The 21,223-nt window shown below is 47.4% G+C and overlaps 3 protein-coding genes across 9 annotated transcripts in view; 2 read left to right on the top strand and 1 right to left on the bottom strand.

Annotated features, from left to right (window-relative positions):
• The first annotated feature begins 622 nt into the window (after window positions 1-622).
• Window positions 623-9,519, top strand: LOC122614898 (putative fatty acyl-CoA reductase CG5065). Of its 3 annotated transcripts, XM_043789621.1 has the most exons (8): window positions 623-782; window positions 3,265-3,548; window positions 3,621-4,046; window positions 8,297-8,495; window positions 8,548-8,787; window positions 8,857-8,988; window positions 9,065-9,190; window positions 9,245-9,519. In XM_043789621.1, exons 2-8 carry the CDS (start codon window positions 3,269-3,271, stop codon window positions 9,360-9,362), a joined length of 1,521 nt encoding a protein of 506 aa, XP_043645556.1. In that variant the 5' UTR covers window positions 623-782; window positions 3,265-3,268; the 3' UTR covers window positions 9,363-9,519. The 3 variants fall into 3 exon arrangements, with proteins under 3 accessions (XP_043645556.1, XP_043645557.1, XP_043645558.1); XM_043789622.1 differs by lacking the exons at window positions 8,297-8,495; window positions 8,548-8,787; window positions 8,857-8,988; window positions 9,065-9,190; window positions 9,245-9,519 and adding exons at window positions 7,078-7,516; window positions 7,590-7,721; window positions 7,788-7,916; window positions 7,973-8,202; XM_043789623.1 differs by lacking the exons at window positions 8,297-8,495; window positions 8,548-8,787; window positions 8,857-8,988; window positions 9,065-9,190; window positions 9,245-9,519 and adding exons at window positions 5,536-5,974; window positions 6,029-6,160; window positions 6,225-6,353; window positions 6,423-7,045.
• A 467-nt stretch (window positions 9,520-9,986) lies between these two features.
• LOC122613172 (transient receptor potential cation channel protein painless) lies at window positions 9,987-16,870 on the top strand. Its single transcript, XM_043787221.1, has 4 exons — window positions 9,987-9,999; window positions 13,703-13,930; window positions 13,991-15,994; window positions 16,055-16,870. Exons 2-4 carry the CDS (start codon window positions 13,712-13,714, stop codon window positions 16,586-16,588), a joined length of 2,757 nt encoding a protein of 918 aa, XP_043643156.1. The 5' UTR covers window positions 9,987-9,999; window positions 13,703-13,711; the 3' UTR covers window positions 16,589-16,870.
• A 136-nt stretch (window positions 16,871-17,006) lies between these two features.
• The window catches only part of LOC122613171 (sodium channel protein 60E), a 30,527-nt gene continuing 26,310 nt past the window's right edge, over window positions 17,007-21,223 (bottom strand). For 2 of the 5 annotated variants that reach the window (XM_043787216.1, XM_043787215.1), the window contains exons 27-28: window positions 20,913-21,170; window positions 17,007-20,843 (exon numbers count right to left, since the gene is read on the bottom strand). In XM_043787216.1, the coding sequence (XP_043643151.1) occupies window positions 20,347-20,843; window positions 20,913-21,170 (755 nt within the window). In that variant the 3' untranslated portion in view covers window positions 17,007-20,346. The remainder of the gene's footprint in view (window positions 20,844-20,912; window positions 21,171-21,223) is intronic. The other 3 variants (XM_043787218.1, XR_006325670.1, XM_043787219.1) reach the window with 3 other exon arrangements.

The raw sequence follows: 21,223 nt of genomic DNA, 5'->3' as shown, positions 1-21,223 counted from the left end.
AAAATTGGTAACATGCATAATTTACCGTGTGCAAAAATCACAGGAAAGACTGCATTAATTACCTATATTTGCTACATTGGGCAACAATATATTTGCATAGGAGATTGATAACCACCTAATTAAGGCAAACAAAGTGGAAACCACCGCCGCGGTGGCTGCGAATGCAAAGCTGGACCATTGTGTAATGGAAACCAAGCCGATCCGTTGCTAATTTTGCATCCATAATGACGCCAATATATCAAATTCGCGACAAAGCAGCAAAGACAACACAACTCGTCCATTTAGCAAAGCTAATGTTTCCCAAAATATGCCAAAGAGTTCCTGGGCCTGGGACTCGCATCTTGATGGACCCAGCAGCCCCACCCAAGTACTTAAAAGTCAACTACTTGGCCCACCAGCCTCTTAGGCCAGACGGTCAGTTCCGCCTAGATTAGCCCAGCCAATAGATATTTATGTCTGTACCAACACCTGCCGAATACCGACCACTACGACCACAGTACGGCGTGCAGCCAGGCCAGTGGTTTTGCTTCGTTTCGGCTTGGTTTGCCACATCCCAGAGCACTGCTTGCCCACTCCACAGCGTATTCATATTGACAACCACCGGGCTGGTCGCGTTCAGTCTTCTTTCGAGCTTCGCAGCGTGCACACCGCTCCCTCCACTATTCGATTCGATCCGGACTAGTACGATCCGAACCGATATAGTCTCGCATTAATTCGCGTGCGCGAGAGTTCGATACAAATATTGCAAGTGTTTTAATTGAGGAGAATCCCAAGCACTCAAGGTAATTAAAACACTTAGTAGCGCCAAAAATGACTTAGACCTGCGAATCCATCTTATGATTGCCGCATTGTAAAGACAATGATGCTCATATTTCGGGGCTATTAGGCTGCAATTCGAGGCATTTGCCAGCCCAGCGAAGCATTTAATTGGGGACTTAAAAGGCAGACCCCTCTGGACTTGAACCGTACCGCGTCAAGTGGCTGCCCTACTGAGTTTGATTTCGAGATACGCTCGTGAACCCCCGTCTGTGTCAGGGTTGTGTCATGACCTGTCGCAGAGCCTGAGATTTCGATATTCCACATTTTCCGCTTCGAGTTCCGTGGTTTTGTCTGGCCCTTTGCATATATATGAACCTCGCTGCTGCTGCTAATTTTATGTGTCGGGGTTTCATCTCATTTGTATCAATGCTGATCCAATACAAAAGCCATTTACATACTAAGGGGGTTTTTTATTTAAATATTTCGTGAGACTGCCTGAGCAAAGGCCAAATGGGAAATGGAATGGAAGAATTGCCAAACATTTAAAATTTGTTCGATTTCATGGTTTAATGTCTCAGCCTCAAGTGGCTTTCCTAATGATCCTCCACACGGCCATCTTCTACGAGCTTACGTTGCCTTAGAAATAGGGTCATTGGTGCGCCGCAGTCGGTCAGTCCGTCAGTTAGTCAGTTAGTCAGTCAGTCTGACTGGCTGTCATTGCGCTGCATTGGGTTTATTAACTGCAGACAGATTGCAGGCTGCACTTTGCATTGGAAAATTTTAATGGCCCCATCATCGTTAGCCAGTTCTGAGGTCGCAATAGAGTTGCAACAACAAGATGTTACATTGGCTTAAAAGCAGCAATGAGTAAACAAGAGGAACACACCATCAATAAACACAGCCACATACAAGCTAATTAAAGATTCCAAAATGTTTCTACTTACAACTGATATACCGGTTTTGGCTCCAATAAAAATATGACAAACGAAGGAGGGAAACAAATATCATAAGCTAAAGAGTCTTGTCGTTTTGAATAGGGTCATTTTGCGTTTGCGTAATATCAAAAAGCAGAAAAACACTCTTGCCAATTGAGGGTAAGGTAAATAAAAAATAACACGAAAACATTTCGGATTAAAATTGTTCGAATACTACGTAATTTTGGCAAATCGACTACATATATTTACCTAAGAACTTATACAAATAGTAAAAGTTCACACAAACTTCTTAAATTATATTACCTTTTTGATGCTCGTATTAAATTCTATGTACGGCGGGTCCTTTTATTGAAAATCACAAATAGTTAATGCTATTTTATTCGTCGATCAGTATTTAGCATTGGTTACAGTTCTCTTCGCTCGTCTCTTTCTCGCTCGTCCGCCCTAATTGGGATCAAGTTTGTGGCCTAAGTCTTTCGTTTACAAAATGAAGCTCCGTTGTTTTAGGTTCAGTCTTAATGAATACGTTTGTGTGTAATGCTCATAGCTTCGTGTTTGACAACTTGGCCGACCCGACTCTCAAAATTTGGCTCAATGTGTGTATTTGGATGCTTGCATAAGTGCAAGCAGTCTAAAGGTTGTTTCTCGGGCTGTGGTGCTGCTCTCGCTGGTTTCACACATTCGGCGGACGCGTTTTAATTGGCAATAAAGCCGAAAACTGGGGCTCAGTAACAAGCCCCTAAAGGCAGGTGCCGCAGTGCTCCAAGTGAAGTGATCCCAGAAACTGCTCCCGCCACATAGACATAGATTAGAGCTTGTAGTTCAAGGGTGCAGTGGGGTTGCTGCGTCATGCTTCCTTGCAACTTCCATCTGCGCCAGCTCTGCTCTGCTGGAGGAGGTAAACACTCGTGGACGGAGATACAGTATTGGATATGCATACTCTTGGGCGGGGTGTGACCACAATCGAGCTGCAACAGTGCAATAGATAGATAGATAGTAAACAAGTACGTCCGCTCGGTCTTGCGTGAAATGTCATGACATGCCCAAAGTGCAAGGGACAGCCACAACCCACAATTAGAGATTGTCGAGCAGATGTGGCCAACTGTAACGCGGCTGCAATCCAACCCAGCCGCATGCAGATTGAGAAACATACACTTGCAAAAATCCCCGTCGGAGGGGGAGATATAAAGGTAGCCTGGCACGCTAGACGGGTTCGATGCCTGCTACCCCTGGCAATTGCATAAGCCAGCAAAGAAATGCGAATCCACAGGCGCAATCGAAAAGCCAAATAGAAACCGAAAGCCCGCTGGAAACCAGTTTGCGGCAGGTTCAGCTCACTGGTTGCTGCTGCCTGGTGGCTGCTTCCAAGTCGGACGCCAGATGTGGCAAGAGGGGCACGCGTGGCCAGAATTAGCCCCAGTTTTTCCAGCACCACTTGCGCCATTCGCTTGCCAATCACTAGTTTTTCCTTTGACTGGTTTTCGCTTTCCCGGAATGCTTCTTGCGTCACTCCATTCCCATTCCCATTCCCACTCCCAGAAAATGTGCTAATACAACTCCTCTCCTGCAGCAAGATGACGGTGGATCTATCGCCCGTGCAGGAATACTACAAGGACAAGACGATCTTCATCACTGGAGCGTCTGGGTTCATGGGCAAGGTGCTGCTGGAGAAGTTGCTCTACTCCTGCCACTCCCTCAAGGAGGTGATAATCATCTGCCGCCCGAAGCGCGGCAAGGCACCCGAGACGCGTCTGGAGGAGATGTTCAAGCTGCCCATCTTCCAGCGCATCAAGGACGAGCGTCCGGAGATGCTCAAGAAGGTCTCCATCTACCAGGGCGACGTTACCTTCGACCGTAAGTTTTGCCCCACCAATTTCACAGCAATTAAAACTGAAAGCTTTTGCTTCTCCTGCCCTTCATCTCCAGAGCTTGGACTCAGCGGGGAGAGCCTGAAGCACGTGACCGAGAACACTAACATTGTTTTCCACATGGCGGCCACTCTTAAGCTGGAGGGCAACCTTCGAGACGCCATCGACATGAACTTGCTGGGCACCCGGCGAGCGCTCAACGTGGCCAAGGATATGAAGCAGCTGGAGGCCTTTATCCACTTGTCCACGGCTTTCTGCAACTGCGACCAGGAGGTGATGTACGAGAAGGTGTACGAGTTTCCACACAAGCCGGAGGATCTCATGCGCCTCGCCGAGTGGATGGACGTGAAGACCCTGGACGCTATTACGCCGGACTTGCTGAAGCCGCACCCCAACACCTACACCTACTCAAAGCGCCTGGCGGAGCTCCTGGTGCGCGACCACTACGAGTCCATGCCCGTCATCATCGCCCGTCCCAGCATCGGTAAGTGACCTTTTAAGCCCGGATGCCATCCCGCTGTTGCCTATCCGCGTCGCTTGGCCTGCGCTAATCGATTTATTCGAGTCGTTAATGCCCCACGTCTCCGGACGGGGATTGCTTGCTTGCTTGGTAGCCAGCTGCGCTGGAAGCGAAATGGAGACTGCAATTGCCAGCCGCCAGTTTCCCTCTGCTAACTAATAATGCGCCTCCGCTTTGCTGCCTTATGTCTATGCCGTCTATGTCTGTGTCTGTGTCTATGTTGCCCTAGGCCACTGGCTTGCTTATTATTTATATATTTTTTGGCCACCTGGCGTCTTGGTTGGACGTCTCTGACTGAATGTACGATCTGTCTGCGCTGGCAGTCAATTAAACTTTTCTATTAGAGGTTTTTGGCCAACCTGAGAGGTCGTTTTTCATAGCAGTTAGAGAAACTATCGGGCAGAAACCAGTCCGAGCAGATTGATACAAATCTGCAAGACCAAACACTTTTTAATTTGATGCCGACTGGTAATTTGATACGAAGGTATACTGTTTTCGGTGATAGCATGCTGATTACCCAGCAGTAGTACTCTATCTGACCAAAAAGCTACATTTATTCAATCCAATCTTGGACTTCTAAATGACATATGTTCTGAAATGAAGGGGAAAAGAATGTATGTAAGTAGGAAACTGTAGGTTTGTGCATTGTATTTCCGATTACAGCTCCCCTCCAACTAATGATAGGCTAGCTGAATGCTGATTGATAGGAGCGAATGAATGTTTCACTTGTAACCGGGCGGGTTAAAGGTTCAAGGCAGGGCTGACCTGCTTAGCTGGGCAAATAGCCCATGGATACAGTCAATATGGACGTTCGCTAACTAGCGAGCAAAGTTCCGCAGAGTTCGTGGTTTTAGCAGATCTTCAGAGGTATTAGCAGATGGTATTGAGTGTACTCATTGGGGTGTTCGCTGCTTTGGTGCTAGTCTTAAGCCGCTTCTTGCCACCTACCGCTAATTCGTCAATGGTTTAAGCTTTCCGTGTGTTTTATGACATCGCCACCGGTTGATCTCGCGTCCTCCTCTCCGGCGCGGGCTCACCCGCTTGCCTCCTCCGCTGCCGCGCTTCTTAATACGAACACCGCACATGAACCAACCACAGCAGCAGCAACACAATCTGAGCCACCACAAACCGCCAACCACCACCACCGCCAACCACCACCGCCAACACCACCACCACCACAGCGCTTGAAAAGAAGAGCCCGATTACATGGCACGGTGTAAAACATTGCTTAAAACAACAAACTACCTCAGCCACTGCACACAAACGCCGTCGTCATTGACCAAAAAGTTCAATGAGCATGCAATGAAAACAAAGAAGACAGAAACGCCAACCAGTCCCCGCTTTACCCTTCCTCCGCCTCCGCCACCGCCCTCGCATCCGCATCCGCATCAGCCCGATCCCAGGAAAGTCTGGGGTAGGAGGCCCATTCTGAACTCATCTCCCGCACGCCCAGTGTCGCCGTCGGCGTACGAGCCCGTCCCGGGATGGGTGGACAACCTCAACGGACCCACCGGGCTGATGGTGGGCGCCGGCAAGGGCGTCATCCGCTCGATGCTGATCGACACGCGCCACCTGTCCGAGGTGATTCCGGTGGACTACGCCATCAACGGACTGTGCGTGATCCCCTACCAGTTCGCCAAGATGACGGAGCGGCCGACGGAGGTGCCGGTATACAACATCACGTGCGCTGACCACCGCAAGATGCAGTGGGGCGAGGTAATCGAAATGAGTAAGGAAATAGGGTACCGATACCCGATGGAGGCGGGTCTCTGGTATCCCGACGGATGCATCACCACCAACAAACTGCACCACAACATCAACGTGCTGCTCTTCCACTGGCTGCCCGCCTACTTGATCGACTTCATCCTGCTGCTGCTGGGCCAGAAGCGATTGTAAGTTGCGGATGCTGTGGATCGCGGACACAGATCTTGATCCTCTCTCCCTAGCATGATCCGCGTCCAGAACCGTATCTCTGTGGGCCTCGAGGTGCTGCAGTTCTTCACGATGCGCGCCTGGTTCTTTAAGTCGGACGCCTACTCCTCGCTGTGGGCCATGCTAAACGAGGCGGACAGGAAAAAGTACGTAGCGCGCGAGTAGAGTACTGAGGGGTACTGAGTTAACTTACCTGATCCCCCCCAAAAGCTTTAACATGGACATGGATCCCGAGGAGACCGTCCCCATGTACATAGAGTCGTGTGTCCAGGGAGGGCGACAGTACCTGATGAAGGAGTCGCCCGACAGTTTGCCCCGCGCCCGGCTCCAGCTGAAGCTGTAAGCCACAGATCCCCGAACCCTGAGCCCGATCTCTAAGCACGGTCTTCCTTTATTTATCATTTATAGCATGTACATCTTGGACCGCGTTTGCAAGACGCTCATCGTGGGCACCCTGTGCTACTGGACCTACGGTTTGGTGGCACGACTGCTGGGCGTCTAAGACGACGGCAGCCCGGAGTTATCACGAACTCCCAATTCATTTGCGCGCTTTTCTCAATCAATCTCTGCTTAGGTTCGCTTGGGGCATAACTTCGAGCCTCTCGACGAGAGGCCTCGGATCTGGTTTTCATTTCTACTTTAAGTGATTATCTATGTTTCGTGTCAAAATAAAGTCTGTGTACTGAGCTTATGTGTCTGTGCTTCAAGTGTACAAGTGTTGATCCAGAGGACTCGCGCGACAACACGAACAACACAAACAAAACACACACAGAACACACAGAACACACAGAACACACAGAACACACAGAACAGGAGAAAGAGCACAATGATATTTCCCCGATCGCACACTATTTCCCAATTTCTAAGTTCACACACTCATCCTGAAAACATAATCCCCACCATACAACTACACCACTTACACCCACACCACACCACACCACACACATTCACACTTAATACGGCTTCGGTGACCATCATCTTGGGCTCGTGGTATGTAGACTGGTTTCACGTGAAGTACCCATCAGACAGCTCCTAGTAAGCCCCTCTTCCTTCCGCCCTGCAGTGTCTCCGGCTGCCTTCGAGCCCTTGCCCGGATGGGTGGACAACCTGAACGGACCCACTGGCCTGATGATCGGATGCGGAAAGGGCGTGATCCGGTCCGTGCTGGTGAACCAGCAGAACAAGGCGGAGGTGATTCCCGTCGACTACGCGATCAACGGACTGATCGTCATTCCCTACGAGTTCAACAAGCAGGCCAAGCGGCCCACCAATGTGCCCGTGTACAATATAACCAATGCGGACCACAGGAAGATGACCATGGGCACCGTGGTGGAGATGAGCAAGCGCATCAACAAGCAGTTCCCATTTAACGCGGGTCTGTGGTACCCGGACCCCTGCGTGACCACCAACCAATTCTACCATAACTTCAACGTGGCCCTGTTCCATTGGCTGCCCGCTTACTTCCTCGACTTCCTCATGCTGATCTTGGGCCAGAAGAGATTGTAAGTTGCGCCGTGAGTGCACCTCACTCACACCTCAAATGGAGCCGTATATAAATGCCGTATTCCTCCCCAGCATGCTGCGAGTGCAGGAGAAGATATCCACAGGTCTGGGCGTGCTGCAGTTCTTCACCCTCAATGCCTGGATCTTCCGTTCTGAGAACTACGCTTCCCTGTGGAACAAACTCAACGAGGAAGACAAGGCGATGTAAGTGCTGTTGAACCCGTCGAGTAATAGTGGCCACATATCAACGTTTCACTTCCCCTGCTTTAGCTTTAACATGAACATGAACACCGAAAACACCGAGGAGGAGTACATGGTTGAGTGTGCCAAGGGCGCTCGAAAGTTTATCCTCAAGGAGAAGGACGAGGATCTGCCCAGGGCGCGCGTGCACATGAAGATGTAAGTTAGTCAAGAGGCTGTACCTTCAACTATGACTGACCTGTCTTTACTTCCAGCCAATGGGTCGTGGACGTTGTGTGCAAGACGGTGATTGTGGGACTGTTCTTCTACTACCTCCTCAAGTGGACGGGGGTGCTGGCTATATTCTGATTGTAGTTCTCCGTGGACTTGCATTGGTTTGGTGGTCACGGTCACAGGCATTTAATTAGTCACTTAGCTAGTTGTAGTTACGCATATTCGAGGTTTTGAATCCAAATAAATATGATTGTAGGTTGTTGAATATTCACATTTGGCCAACTGCGCCGTGTTTCTCTTTCCCGATTTCGTCACCAATAGCGGTCTTTGTGTCTCAGCATACTGACATGTACTTTGTTCTCCAGTAACTCCAGCTATCGCTGAGCCCCTGCCAGGTTGGGTGGACAACATGAACGGACCCACGGGTGTCCTTATTGGCGCCGGCAAAGGAGTTATCCGATCCATGATCTGCAACGGGGAGCTAAAATCAGAAGTAATCCCCGTGGACATCGCCATTAACGGCCTAATCTTGCTACCATACCACAACAGTCTTGCGGAAAAGAGGTAAATTGATCAGAAGCACCCATAAGAATGTTATGTATAGCTTTTGCCACAGACCACTTCAGATTCCAGTCTACAACTTGACCGTGGACGATGCCAAAAAGCGCACATGGAAGTGGATAATGGACGTGGGTCGCGACCTGGGCATAAAGTACCCCTTCGAGGTTGGACTCTGGTATCCCGACGGCAACATGACCTCCAGCAAGTTCTACCACACCATCTGCACCATTCTGTTTATGTGGCTGCCAGCCTACCTTATCGACTTCCTGCTGCTGATCTTTGGACAACGTCGCTTGTAAGGCCTTCAAAGGAATTTGGCAGTACCGAACCAGTTATCTAACCTGCAACTTTTCTGTTTGTCTAGCATGATTCGGGTTCAAACCAAAATCGCTGTGGGTCTGGAGGTGTTGCAGTTCTTCACCACGCGAAACTGGGACTTCAAATCCACGCACTTTGACCAGATCTACAAAGAATTAGGATCTACAGATCGGAGGATGTAAGCATTATACTAATGAACTTGTATGTACTGAAAAGGTTTGTTTATTTCTTATTTTTTGTTTTTTTTTCGACAGATTTAAGGTTAATACCGACGACGTCGACGATTATGAGTACATGAAAGTCAGTATTCTGGGTGGCCGTCAGTATGTGATGAAGGAACCTCTAACTTCGTTGCCGAAATCGCGCATCCAATTGAGATTGTAAGTAATATTTTACCTAAGTCAATAGTGTTTAACCAGTTCATTGTTTTTCAGCATGTATGTCCTGGACCGCATTTGCAAAACGCTCATTATTTCAGGACTTCTATACTGGGTTTTCCAAAAACTGAGAATCTTCGATTTGTTCAGAAACGAATTACCTTCTAGTAACTAAGCTACGTTGTTCTTCAGTTGCGTTCTTCAAATTGTGTACCTTTTATTTCATGTGCCTTTGAAAGGGTTTATAGTAAATCAGGTCAACCATATTCAGGTGTTTTGTATACGTATAACTTGTGATTGCAAGTCGTTGAAAATAAAAAATGTAAAAACAATTGACTGATTGATTGAATTACGAGTTACTGTTTTGGGCAGAGGCTAGGATATATACATGTATATTCCAGCAAGAGATTTAACGTCTTAACTAGGTCATAACGCTTTTCAGTTTTATACGGCTGGCAGTCTAAGCTAATAAACACCAAGATGTGAGAAGGAGATGTATATTTCTTATTAGAGAAGGACCTGTGTGTGAATCGCTTCAAACTCATGGGGATGTATTATTGCATGTAATTGGGAAACCCCCAAAGTTTGAAAATACATTTTTGAATGCGCCCGAAAAGTCTCCAAAAGTGTGCCCATATTGTAGGGTTCACAAAATCAAGCTCAAGAGATGAAAGACTTATCGATAGACAGGCTATGAGTGCCACCAGCGGCCCTGTTAGCTTTCTGTTAAATTTAAAATTCCTGTAAAGTGCCCGCCTCTTCGATCGCTTTCACGGATCAGATTAGTCGTTGTCTGGATATTAACGAGCAAGGTAATGATCGCGCAGCAGTGTGGTGCGTTTTTTGCTTAGGCGCTGAGTGTTTTGTGTTTTGAAAACAGTTTTTGAAAGCCCGAGGAAGATCTCCAATGGGCCAATGAGTCATCTCATCGATTATGCAAATCAGTCCGGTGTTGCGCCAAATCTTTACTTAAGAAAGATGACTCGCGGGGAAGTTAAGATGTTTTATTAGTTACTGCGAATGAATCATGTGTAATGCAGATCTGAAACCGCAGTTGCAAAGTGATCTGTGCTCGACTTCGACCCACACAACAAAAACATAAGCAGTGAAAACAAGTTTTAAAACATTTAACGAACCAAGGTTAAGAAACTGCAGAAAACGGCGCCCACGGCGCAATCGCAAAAATATTTAAAAAAAAGCTTTGTTTTAATGACGCCAGAACAGCTAATAAATTGATTGAATTGCATTTGATAAATGATTAATTTGGATTGTGTATATACGCGATCTGTGACATCATCGAAGTTTTAAAAAACGATTTTTAAATGCCTGGTGGGCAGCTAACGAAATGCCCTAAAAGGCAACGCCCGCGGTGTCCACTTTTCTGTGAAGTGCTCGGATTGTGATACCATTTCCCCATACGAAATACAAAATACGAAGTAAACAGATAGTGTTCTTGCTGACCAGGCGAGTCCACAAAGTGTCGTGTAAGACGAGCCGACAGAGCCCATGTCTACCCAACTCGGAACTGGGTTGGGGACACTTTCCTCTGGCATTTCCACTGGCATTTGCATAGAAATTAGGCGCACGGAGCTTCCGTTCCCCTCCAGAAGCGCTTAACATGCGTTTTTTATTGGCAATTACAATTAAGTAATCCATCGATTAGGCGTTATGCGGCTATGCGGCATGTTAGGACCCTCCTCCTCCTCCTCCTCCTCCTCTGGAGCCCGTGCTCCAGCCTACTCACGAATGCATAAACCGTGCGACTGGATCATTCGCTCGCCGATTTGGCTCCGCCCATCTAATTTTTGTATTCGTTTTCTGCTGTTCGTGGGGCACAAGGGCGTAGATCCAGAGGGGATCCAAAGTTGCTTAGATCGATTGGTAAATGGTTATTCCTCCAGTTCAGGAATCCATTCATGTAGCATGCGAATTGGTTTTCGTTTGGTTTTACTGAGTTGATCTCACACATGTACTATGTACGTCCGAGTGTGTTTAATTAAATTATTTGAAATTACTGAGTCGTGCGGAGCCGAGACTCTCTGCCTCCCCACTCCGCACACCCCTCCCAAATCTTTTGTTGTGCACACGATGTGGGCCAGTCAATTGTTTATGAAGTGCACAGTGGGTATATAGAGCACCGATCTCTGTGTGGCAGGGGTATCCACTTTCGTGGGGCTATTGCCCATGTGTCTGTGTGCTGTTCGCTTAAACATTTTTTCCGAATACAACTAAATTCTGGCGCTGTTGTTTTTTCGCGGATGCTTCACAAACTCACTTCACCATGAAGTCAGCCCCAGTCCCCTTGCCCCCGTTTCCCGTTCCCCGCCTCTATCCAAATCTTCAGACCCATCTCCGCACGCATCCATCTTAATTATGACTTTTTTACGATGACAATTTCGGGCTGAGCTTGGCGATTACACAAAAACTTCACTTGTGGACTGCTGTCCCCAATCACGATCGCTGTTTTTCAGCCACTCCTAAGCATTTAGTTCAAGGAATTTGAATTTCTGGCTATTTCCTCTGTTTTTCCAGCCGCCAATTCAAGTGTAAACACAGCGAAACGATCGTCTGTTGTTCATTAAGTGCAGAAAGAGCAGTAAATTAAGCAAACAAAATCTTCCGTTGCCAATAAACGGACTTTATGGACAAGTAAATTAGTTTATTGTATACCGAAATCGCCCACTCCACGAAAATCTATAAGGTCACGTATAGCCGAAATGCTGGCACTCCATTCGTTCTGCCACGTTCATATGTACATACTCGTATACAACATGATAAACAAGGGAAGGGTAACATTAATATTCCTTAGATATTTGCTTGGATCGAGCGACATGGCAACTATAATTATCTGCACTGCTTCAAATCCAGCTGTCGGTGTCGCGAATCTCCCTTCTTTCCGACATTTTCCAGACTATCCCTCCTTCCGCCCGTTCCCCTCTCTTGTTCCGGGATGTCCGGGATGGGGCGCTGTTGGGTCTGATTTGGATGTAGTGACGGGGCGGAGAGAAAGCGGGGAAGAATGTTATCAGCGAGCCGAAGTTTGTGTACCCTTTCATGGAATTAAGGAACATTTCCGCATGATATTTGACGGCATGGCAATTGTAGGCTGAAGCTCTGAAACTTCTCTATTACAACACACTATAATGGAAATGAGTAATGGTAGTTCCGATTTTCCACTTTTCTGCCAAGAGTTGTGCAATTCCTCCGTTTAAGTTAGTATTTGCTTGCTGGTTGCTTTTCTGTGCAAACCTGATAGACGGGTTTTCTTTTGGCAGCCTCTAAGTGCATTCCATATCCCAATCCCGAAGACTGCGAAGAATTCGCTTCCTCGGTTAACTCGACTCACTCCAAGTGGCGGTTCTGCTAAGTTTTATTACGCCATTCTGTGAACTGTCGCCTAAGACTTTGGGGCTGAGCTGGGCAAACAATAAAGTTGTTTGTCAATTGGTTTTACAAATAGCCGAGTGGCCAAATACACAGCACAAACAGAGGGGCCAAACAGAGGGCCAATTAGAGGAGATGATTGTGCGATTCTGTTTATCTTATCAGGCTGAACTTGCCACCTGGGGGGGTCATTTACAAAACCCAATTCGTTTGCCAGGCCGAAAGACTTCGACTGAGTAGCCGCTTCAACGGATGGTCGGGTTACGTTTCCTGATTACCCATTCTTCGGCTGTTGATAAATAATCAGAAGCGGCGTATTCAAATTAGCCAGGTTTCAAGTGTGATTAGCGGATTTCTCACACATTTCAAGTATCAAGACGGTCAGCGCAGCAAAAGTGGAGAAGTGGAAACGAGAATCCCCCAGAAGAAGCCGCCTTGAAATTTACGAACAAAGCCGCCTATAAATCTCGCGATTTCGCCGCTCCCATTGCCGAGCCGCCCCCAGGCTCCATTGGAGGCCCATCAGGGGTTATCAAAGCGTGGAGCGCAACAAATTGATTGCTAATTGATACTGATGTGTCGATTATTTTATGATTATTCTTTATGATCGTTAGCCGTTGAAACCCGCACCAAACCTGATTCAGATTTACTGGATCACTGCTGGCACTTTGGGAGCTCAAAAACCTCGTCTTGTCTTCGCATGGATTGTTATAATTTAATAACTACACGGGGGAGCAAATTAAGACCGAAGTCGGTACCACAGAAACCACTTAAGACGCTTTCTTTAAGTGCCCCCAAAACGGAGATTTGGCTGTGAAGAAACCTGTAGGGCAGCTTTTTGCTCCCGCTCCATTCCAGCCTCATGTCCACGTCCACGTCCACTCCATGTGAAAACCATCGTAGCATGAAGCGATGTCAAATGCCGTTTTTTGAGAGCGTCCAATTCAAAGCCATTGTTTTTGGCTTCCAAGGCCTTTAGGTCTAGTGGGGTCACAAAGTTGGCTGAGTGAGCAATGCGGGTTCTTGCTTCATTTTAAGCTAACGTTACTCATTCGACGCGTGGGGGTACTTACCTGAAGTCCAGCCCACACAGACATTGCTCATCCGCTCCGTGGCTGCTCTCTCTTGCAGACCACACCAATGGACTTTAACAACTGCGGCTTCATCGATCCGCAGGCCCAGTTGGCTGGAGCCTTGGCCAAGCAGGACATTCGGCAGTTCGTTGCTGCCCTGGACAGCGGTGCCCTGGCCGATCTGCAGGACGACCGCCATACCAGCATCTACGAGAAGGCACTCTCCAAACCAGGTTGTCGCGACTTCATAGAAGCCTGCATCGACCACGGCAGCCAGGTCAACCACGTGAGTAAAGCATCAAGGAGCAGAGGTCGGACCCTAGCTAACCCCAGTTCATCTCCACAGATCAACCAGAAGCTGGACAAGGCCGCAGTCAGCTATGCGGCCGACTCGAGGGATCCAGGAAACCTGGCGGCGCTCCTTAAGTACCGCCCCGGAAAACAGGTGCAGGTTGACAGAAAATACGGGCAACTTACTCCACTCAACTCACTGGCCAAGAATCTCACGGAGGAAAACGCCCCAGAGGTGCACTCCTGCATGCAACTCCTGCTGGACTACGGCGCCTCGCCGAACATCGTGGACCAGGGCGAGTTCACACCCTTGCACCATGTGCTGAGGAAGAGCAAGGTGAAGGCTGGGAAGCAGCAGATAATTCAGCTCTTCCTGGACCAGCCGGAGCTGGACATCGATAGTTACCGCAACGGAGAGGTACGTCGGCTGCTGCAGGCGCAATTCCCGGAGCTTAAGCTGCCGGAGGAGCGTCATACCGGGCCGGAGATCGACATTCAGACCCTCCAGAGGACTCTGCGGGACGGGGACGAAGCACTGTTTGAGCAGCAGTTCGCTGAGTACTTGCAGAACCTCAAGGGCGGGGCGGATAACCAACTGAACGCCCACCAGGAGGAGTACTTTGGTCTGCTGCAGGACAGCATCAAGAGGGGCAGGCAGCGGGCCTTCGAAGTCATTTTGTCCACTGGCATGGACATCAACTCGAGGCCGGGCAGAGCCAACGAGGCCAATCTCGTGGAGACGGCCGTGATATACGGTAACTGGCAGGCGTTGGAGCGACTGCTGCAGGAGCCAAGTCTGCGACTCACTCCAGACTCCAAGCTACTAAATTCAGTGATCGGCCGGCTGGATGAGCCGCCGTACGACGGCTTCAGCCACCAGCGCTGCTTCGAGTTGCTCATTGCCAGCGATCGCGTAGACGTGAACGAAGCTGATTCCGGGCGCCTGGTGCCCCTGTTCTATGCGGTGAAGTACCGCAACACGAGTGCAATGCAACAGCTCCTGAAGCACGGTGCCTACATTGGATCAAAGAGCGCGTTTGGGACACTGCCCATCAAGGACATGCCACCCGAGGTTCTCGAGGAGCACTTTGACTCCTGCATCACAACAAACGGAGAGAGGCCTGGTGAGCACAATTACGAGATCATCATCGACTACAAGAACCTAATGCGCCAGGAGCGGGACTCCGGAGTGGAGAAGACTTCCGTTAATCTCAGCCAGCTGCACGACGAAATGGCCCCGATCGCGTTCATCGCCGAGTCGAAGGAGATGCGCCACCTGCTCCAGCACCCGCTGATCTCGAGCTTCCTGTTCCTCAAGTGGCACCGACTTTCCGTGATCTTCTACTTGAACTTCCTGATATACTCGCTCTTTACCGCCTCCATAATCACATACACGCTCCTCAAGTTCCACGAGAGCGATCAAAGAGCTCTCACTGCATTATTCGGATTGCTCTCCTGGCTGGGAATCGGCTACCTCATAATACGGGAGAGCATCCAGTGGATAATGTCTCCAGTTCGTTACTTTTGGTCTATAACCAACATCATGGAGGTGGCTCTCATTACACTATCCATCTTCACCTGCATGGAGGCCAACTTTGACAAGGAGACGCAGCGCGTCTTGGCCGTATTCACCATCCTTCTGGTCTCCATGGAGTTCTGCCTACTAGTGGGCTCCCTGCCAGTGCTCTCGATTTCGACGCACATGCTGATGCTGCGGGAAGTCTCAAACAGCTTCGTAAAGAGCTTCACCCTCTACTCGATCTTCGTGCTCACCTTCAGTCTGTGCTTCTACATCCTCTTCGGTAAGACAGTGGAGAAGGACCAGCTCAACAGCACCACGCCGTCTCCAGGTAAGGATGACGACGATGGGGACTTCAACACATTCACCAAGCCTATCGAGGCCTTGATCAAGACCATTGTGATGCTGACCGGCGAGTTTGACGCATCGAGCATCAAGTTCACCAGTATCTACACCTACCTGATTTTCCTGCTCTTCGTCTTCTTTATGACGATAGTGCTGTTCAACCTTTTGAACGGCCTGGCCGTGAACGACACCCAAGTAAGTCCATCGCCATTCGCATTAGCTTCCTCCGCTAATCCCATTTTCGACTTCATCTAGGTCATTAAGGCTCAGGCGGAACTGAACGGAGCCATTTGCAGAACCAATGTCCTCAGTCGATATGAGCAGGTCCTCACTGGCCACGGACGCGCTGGGTTTCTGTTGGGCAACCACATCTTCCGCAGCATCTGCCAGCGTTTGATGAACATCTACCCGAACTACTTGAGTCTGCGTCAGATTTCCGTGATGCCGAACGACGGGAACAAGGTGCTTATTCCTATGAGCGATCCCTTCGAAATGAGGACCCTTAAGGGCAACAAGCAGGCCAGCTTTCAGCAGTTGCCCCTGAGTGCGGCACTGCCGCAGAAGAAGCTGCTGGATCCACCGGTCAGACTCCTGCCCTGCTGCTGTTCCATGCTCACCGGCAAGTGCTCCCAGATGAGCGGCCGGGTGGTCAAGCGGGCGCTCGAGGTGATCGACCAGAAGAACACAGCGGAGCAGAAGCGGAAACAGGAACAGATCAACGACAGTCGACTGAAGCTGATCGAGTACAAGCTGGAGCAACTGATACAGCTGGTCCAGGAGCGGAAGTGATGGAGCCTGTATTTTGTATTTTGTTAGCTTTAGTATTTATGAGACTATTCAACCGCTTAGATCGACTTGCATTTAACCTGTTTAAAGAGTTTGGAAAGTTTAAAGAGCCGTGTTAGTCGGAAATTGTTTTTATTAACATACGAGTAATGAAATTGAACAAAACCCTTAATAATTGTCAGTAAGTAAGTAGTATATAATGGTTATATAGACAGTAAATATTGTATAAACGAATATCATTACTGTACCATTTGTACCCGAGTAAATATTTAATTTCAAATGTTAGATGTACGCTTTTTAGAGTTTTCATTAGTTGTTATTCGCTTTACTTAATCTTCTTTTATTTTATTTTGATTTGATATGATTCGGTTCAAAATGTGTGTTAGTCACATATTATGGTTAATGGATTCTTAATCTTTATCTTTTTGTCTTCCTTGTCTATCATAATCTTTATCGTTTATTTAAGTCAGAGCTGAACTGAGCGTAGCGGACCAAATCGAATTACACGGGCGTAAAGAGCTAACGAGGCAATCAATGGCAATGGAAAACCGACTGGAAATTGATGCAAACTGTGCGGTCATAATTTGTTAACAATTTTCAGCCTAATTATTTTCTATTTATGATTTCCGACAGCAACGGATAAAAAGCTTGAGGCCGTTGTTTATGGAGTGAGTGAAGCGCAGGCGTTGATTAAGCTAAGCTAGAATACAAATTACTACTAGGGCTTAGTTTGGTTACTCGACTTGATTACGCTGTTGACTAGCTGCTGATCTGCTGCTGTTATTGTTAGAGGACTAGGACTAGGACTAGGACCTTTAAAGCGGCAAATCAAAATAATTGACTTAGTTCTCGGAGCGTTTGGACAATCGTACGACTTGTTATTCAGTTTAAGTGGTATTATTCGTCTTACTTTGCTGCTGGTAGCGTGGCCGATGAAACATTAACTGCTATCGTTCGTATATACTCGTACTTTGAGCTCAACAATATATATATATATATATATATAAATAAAATCGTGTATTCTGTAAGGCATGCCTAATTAAACCAGCCGTATTGCTAACTATAGGTATATATTTGTGTACTTCGTGTGACTTGCATCCTGCATCCACCTACCTCTCCCAGGTCCGGGAGTTCGTCCTTATGTCTTGTCTGTGTTGCGTGAGCTCTAAATGCATAGGATTCGGTTCTGTCTTCTTCTGTCTTCGCCTCCAATTCAGGTTCGCTGGCTTCGTATTGCTGTTGAGTGTCTTGAGTGGGACCAAAGCCTCGTCTACTGCGATTACGAGTACGATTCGCGATTCCATAATAATATCTAAGAGTTAAGTTTGTCCTTGTATTCCCAGATTGTGTGTGAGTTTGCCTGTCTGCCTGTTGTTATCTTGAGTATTGGTTTCGGTAACGATGACTCGAACTTGCGTCTCTCTAATTGAATATGCATCATTCTTTTTATTGTCGTTATACTCTATGACTAAATTAAACTTTCCACATCCCACTTCCCACATCATAGCATCGATCCGACTGGTCTCGCCTCGCTCTGTAATCTGGTTAATCGATTTTTGTTGAGGAAAACTAAAATAAAAGCATTTCTCTTCTTTTGTTTTGTTTTTTTTGAGTTTTTAGTTTTTTTCCTGGTTGGATGAGGTTCTATTGCTATTTCGTTACCATTATCATAATCGTTTTTCGTTTATGTACAATCGAATACGAGTACGTACCAATATTAAATATCACTTAATTGACGAGTGTTTGGTTTCTGTCTGTTTTTGGTTTTGGTTTTGGTTTGGTTTTGTTTCCTTGTTAACAATTCTAATTAAAATTATGACCTTATTTTTCGTATTTTCTGTGTAAAAATTGCAGTTAAAATCACAATTAAGTTGTTGTGTGTTCATTTGGTTGTTTGTTTCTGGAAAAAACGTTTTAGTTGGTACCATAGAATTTCAACTTACTATCAATCGCTGTCTGATTGTCTGTTGTTAAGTTATGAAAGTAGAGTAGAGTAAGAGTAGCAAAGTGCCCTGAATGGCGCGGGGGTGCATAAGTAATTCGGGATTTGTTATTTGTTAATATTTCCCACTCGGAGTGTACGTTATTCACTTCTTAACTCTTGTTCCTGTTCGATGTCTAAACTGTTTAAACTTAATGCGATCACAATGGAGACTTAAAAGAGAGAACAACACTTAAAAAGTAACAAAACAAGGCGAGTTTCTTGGAAACTTGGCCCGACCTAACCATTCTTAGTCGTACAATAAAGTGAGTGTAGATTGTAAATTATTTTGCTAAAATAGAGTTCTTGTGGAAGCTTGTTGGTTGTTCATTGTATAGGAGACCAAAATTGTTGCGTCCTGCTTTTGATTTGCTTCCTTCGACTGCACTTATCGAAAATAAACTAAAAAACGTCACCTTCGTAAACTTCTTCTGACCTGTCATGGTACTTATGTGGACTGCTGATTGATTTCGGTTCATTCGGGTCTCGATAAGAGTGCAGTGTAGTGGGGAAATCCCGACTGGGATTAGGATTGATTTATATGTATATGTGAGTGCGTTGAGTACAAAATCACTTGACATTGTTTTTGGCTTAGTGGTTACCAAGGACCAATATAATCTCTAATCGTCTTCATATACCAATGTCTTTGTCATTACCGCTGTACAAGAGATGTACAGGAGAAAGGGCGATGTGGATGGGGAAGGAGCCAAAAGATATGTACAATACAATATAATAATAATCAAATCTACTAATACTTCGCTTTTGTACTTCGAACAATCGGTAATGGATAATATTCGCTATCGTAATCGCATTTGTAATCGGCAATTTTGCGCTATCGTAACGAAAAACCTTTATAAATATTTCAATAAATTGTATCTAACTAACGTCATATGTCTGTAACTATAGTATTAGCTCTTTAATTTAAAATACTTCCTTTGGCATATGTACAAAATGTATTTAGATACTATTCACATATACCTTCCGTATATGCAGGTCGATAATTACGAAAACAAACACTACAGTTATGAGCCTAGATCTAACCGCGATAGTTGGTTACACATGTAATGTATGCATGTGATGCAAACCTCTACGTATTGTATAGTTCAAAAACAACCTTCGAAAATGTGGCAGAAAGTTGGCCCACGGCAGGAGAGTAGAAGGCCGTGCGCAACACCTTGCCTTCATTGTCTCACTTGTGGGTCAGGCATTCTGACTACAACTAAATCGGGCAGTAAACTACCGACGAATTTGCTCTTCCTCAATTCTGATTGTGACATTAACCATGATGATGGCGATTCCGACTTCCGACTTTCGAGTTTCGACTTCAGAGTTCGGACTTTTGATTAGTTACGAGTACTACAACGGTTTAATGCACGTTCTTGTTAACATAGTTAATATTGATTTCCTCCTTAAACTGATATTGCATGTATAAATCTGAATAGTTTCGTATCTGTATATGTGTATATATGTATGTATATCGTATAAAGCGATTAATATATAACTATATAGGTAATCGACTATGATAACAAAGGGGCGGGCCCCATGCCTAAGCCTAAGAAACTACGAGTTCTGACACAAATGCACACAGGAATCGGCAAAGAATACGCACTCAGACCGAAGGTTGTCAGCTTGTACGCCGTGCCGAGGGTGCGGCTGCCGATGCCGCCGACGACGACGAGGAGGAGGAGCAACTCCTGATGCTGCTGGTGGTGCTGCTACTACTGCGGCTGCCACGGCTGGAGCGTTTCTCCGAGTCCCGCAGGGGAGTGTTGACCGGAGGTCATCTCTGTCTGTCTGGAAGTGATTCGCACTGCGCTGTCTCCTCCTGTCCACTCACTTGGCCATCGGTGGCCCCCTCAGGATTGTAGTCGTAAAACACCTGCGAGGTATCGCCCTGGACATTCACATCGATTGGCGCACCCACATCATCAATGGGTGCTGAGCTGAAATCGCCGCGTGGCGGGTCCTTCGGACTGTCCACCATTATCTGCACTGTGGGCATCGCGCAAGTGTCCATTGAGCTCTCTACCGAACCCGTTGTGATGCGTATCTGCGGCGGCGGCTGCTTGCCAAGCATGTCCAGGCCAATGCCAAAACCATTTCCGTTGCCGGGCGAGGACGGGCTGCCCTCATCCTCCTCCTTGTACTCCTCGCTCTCGCGGTGTACCAGTACGTGGACCAGGGTTGCGTTGTCCGGACGCAGGCTCAGCGAGTGCGGATGCGTCTGCTGCTCCGGCGACGGCCTGGTGACGATCACCTCGGGGGCTGGCGCCTCAGCTGGAAAGGGCAAGAGGTGACTTTAGTGGGCTGCTCGGTAGGAAGATAGCAAGTACAATTCACACATACAGACAAAAGCGTTCTTGTTTACTCTTAAAGCGCTTTGTGCTGACAAACCTCTTTCTAGGGGCGGTTTCTTGCGAATGAAACTAGAGGCGCGCTTACGTGAAGGAGCCGACCCTCCCCCCACCGCCTGGTGTCGGTCGCTGTCGGAGGCGGAGGTGGCTGCTGGGCCACACCCAGTGGCTGGGGCGGTGGCGGTGGAGGAGGCCGTGCCGGAGGTGGAGGCGGAGGTTGAGGTGGTGTTGGTGGTGTTGTTCATTGCGGCTGTCGTGGGTGAGATGTACGCATTAGTGTCAGGCAATCGTGGTGGCACAACG

Source organism: Drosophila teissieri, chromosome 2R (genome assembly GCF_016746235.2).
Source record: "Drosophila teissieri strain GT53w chromosome 2R, Prin_Dtei_1.1, whole genome shotgun sequence".
NCBI classification, from domain to species: domain Eukaryota; kingdom Metazoa; phylum Arthropoda; class Insecta; order Diptera; family Drosophilidae; genus Drosophila; species Drosophila teissieri.
This window is presented reverse-complemented; position numbering and strand designations above follow the sequence as displayed.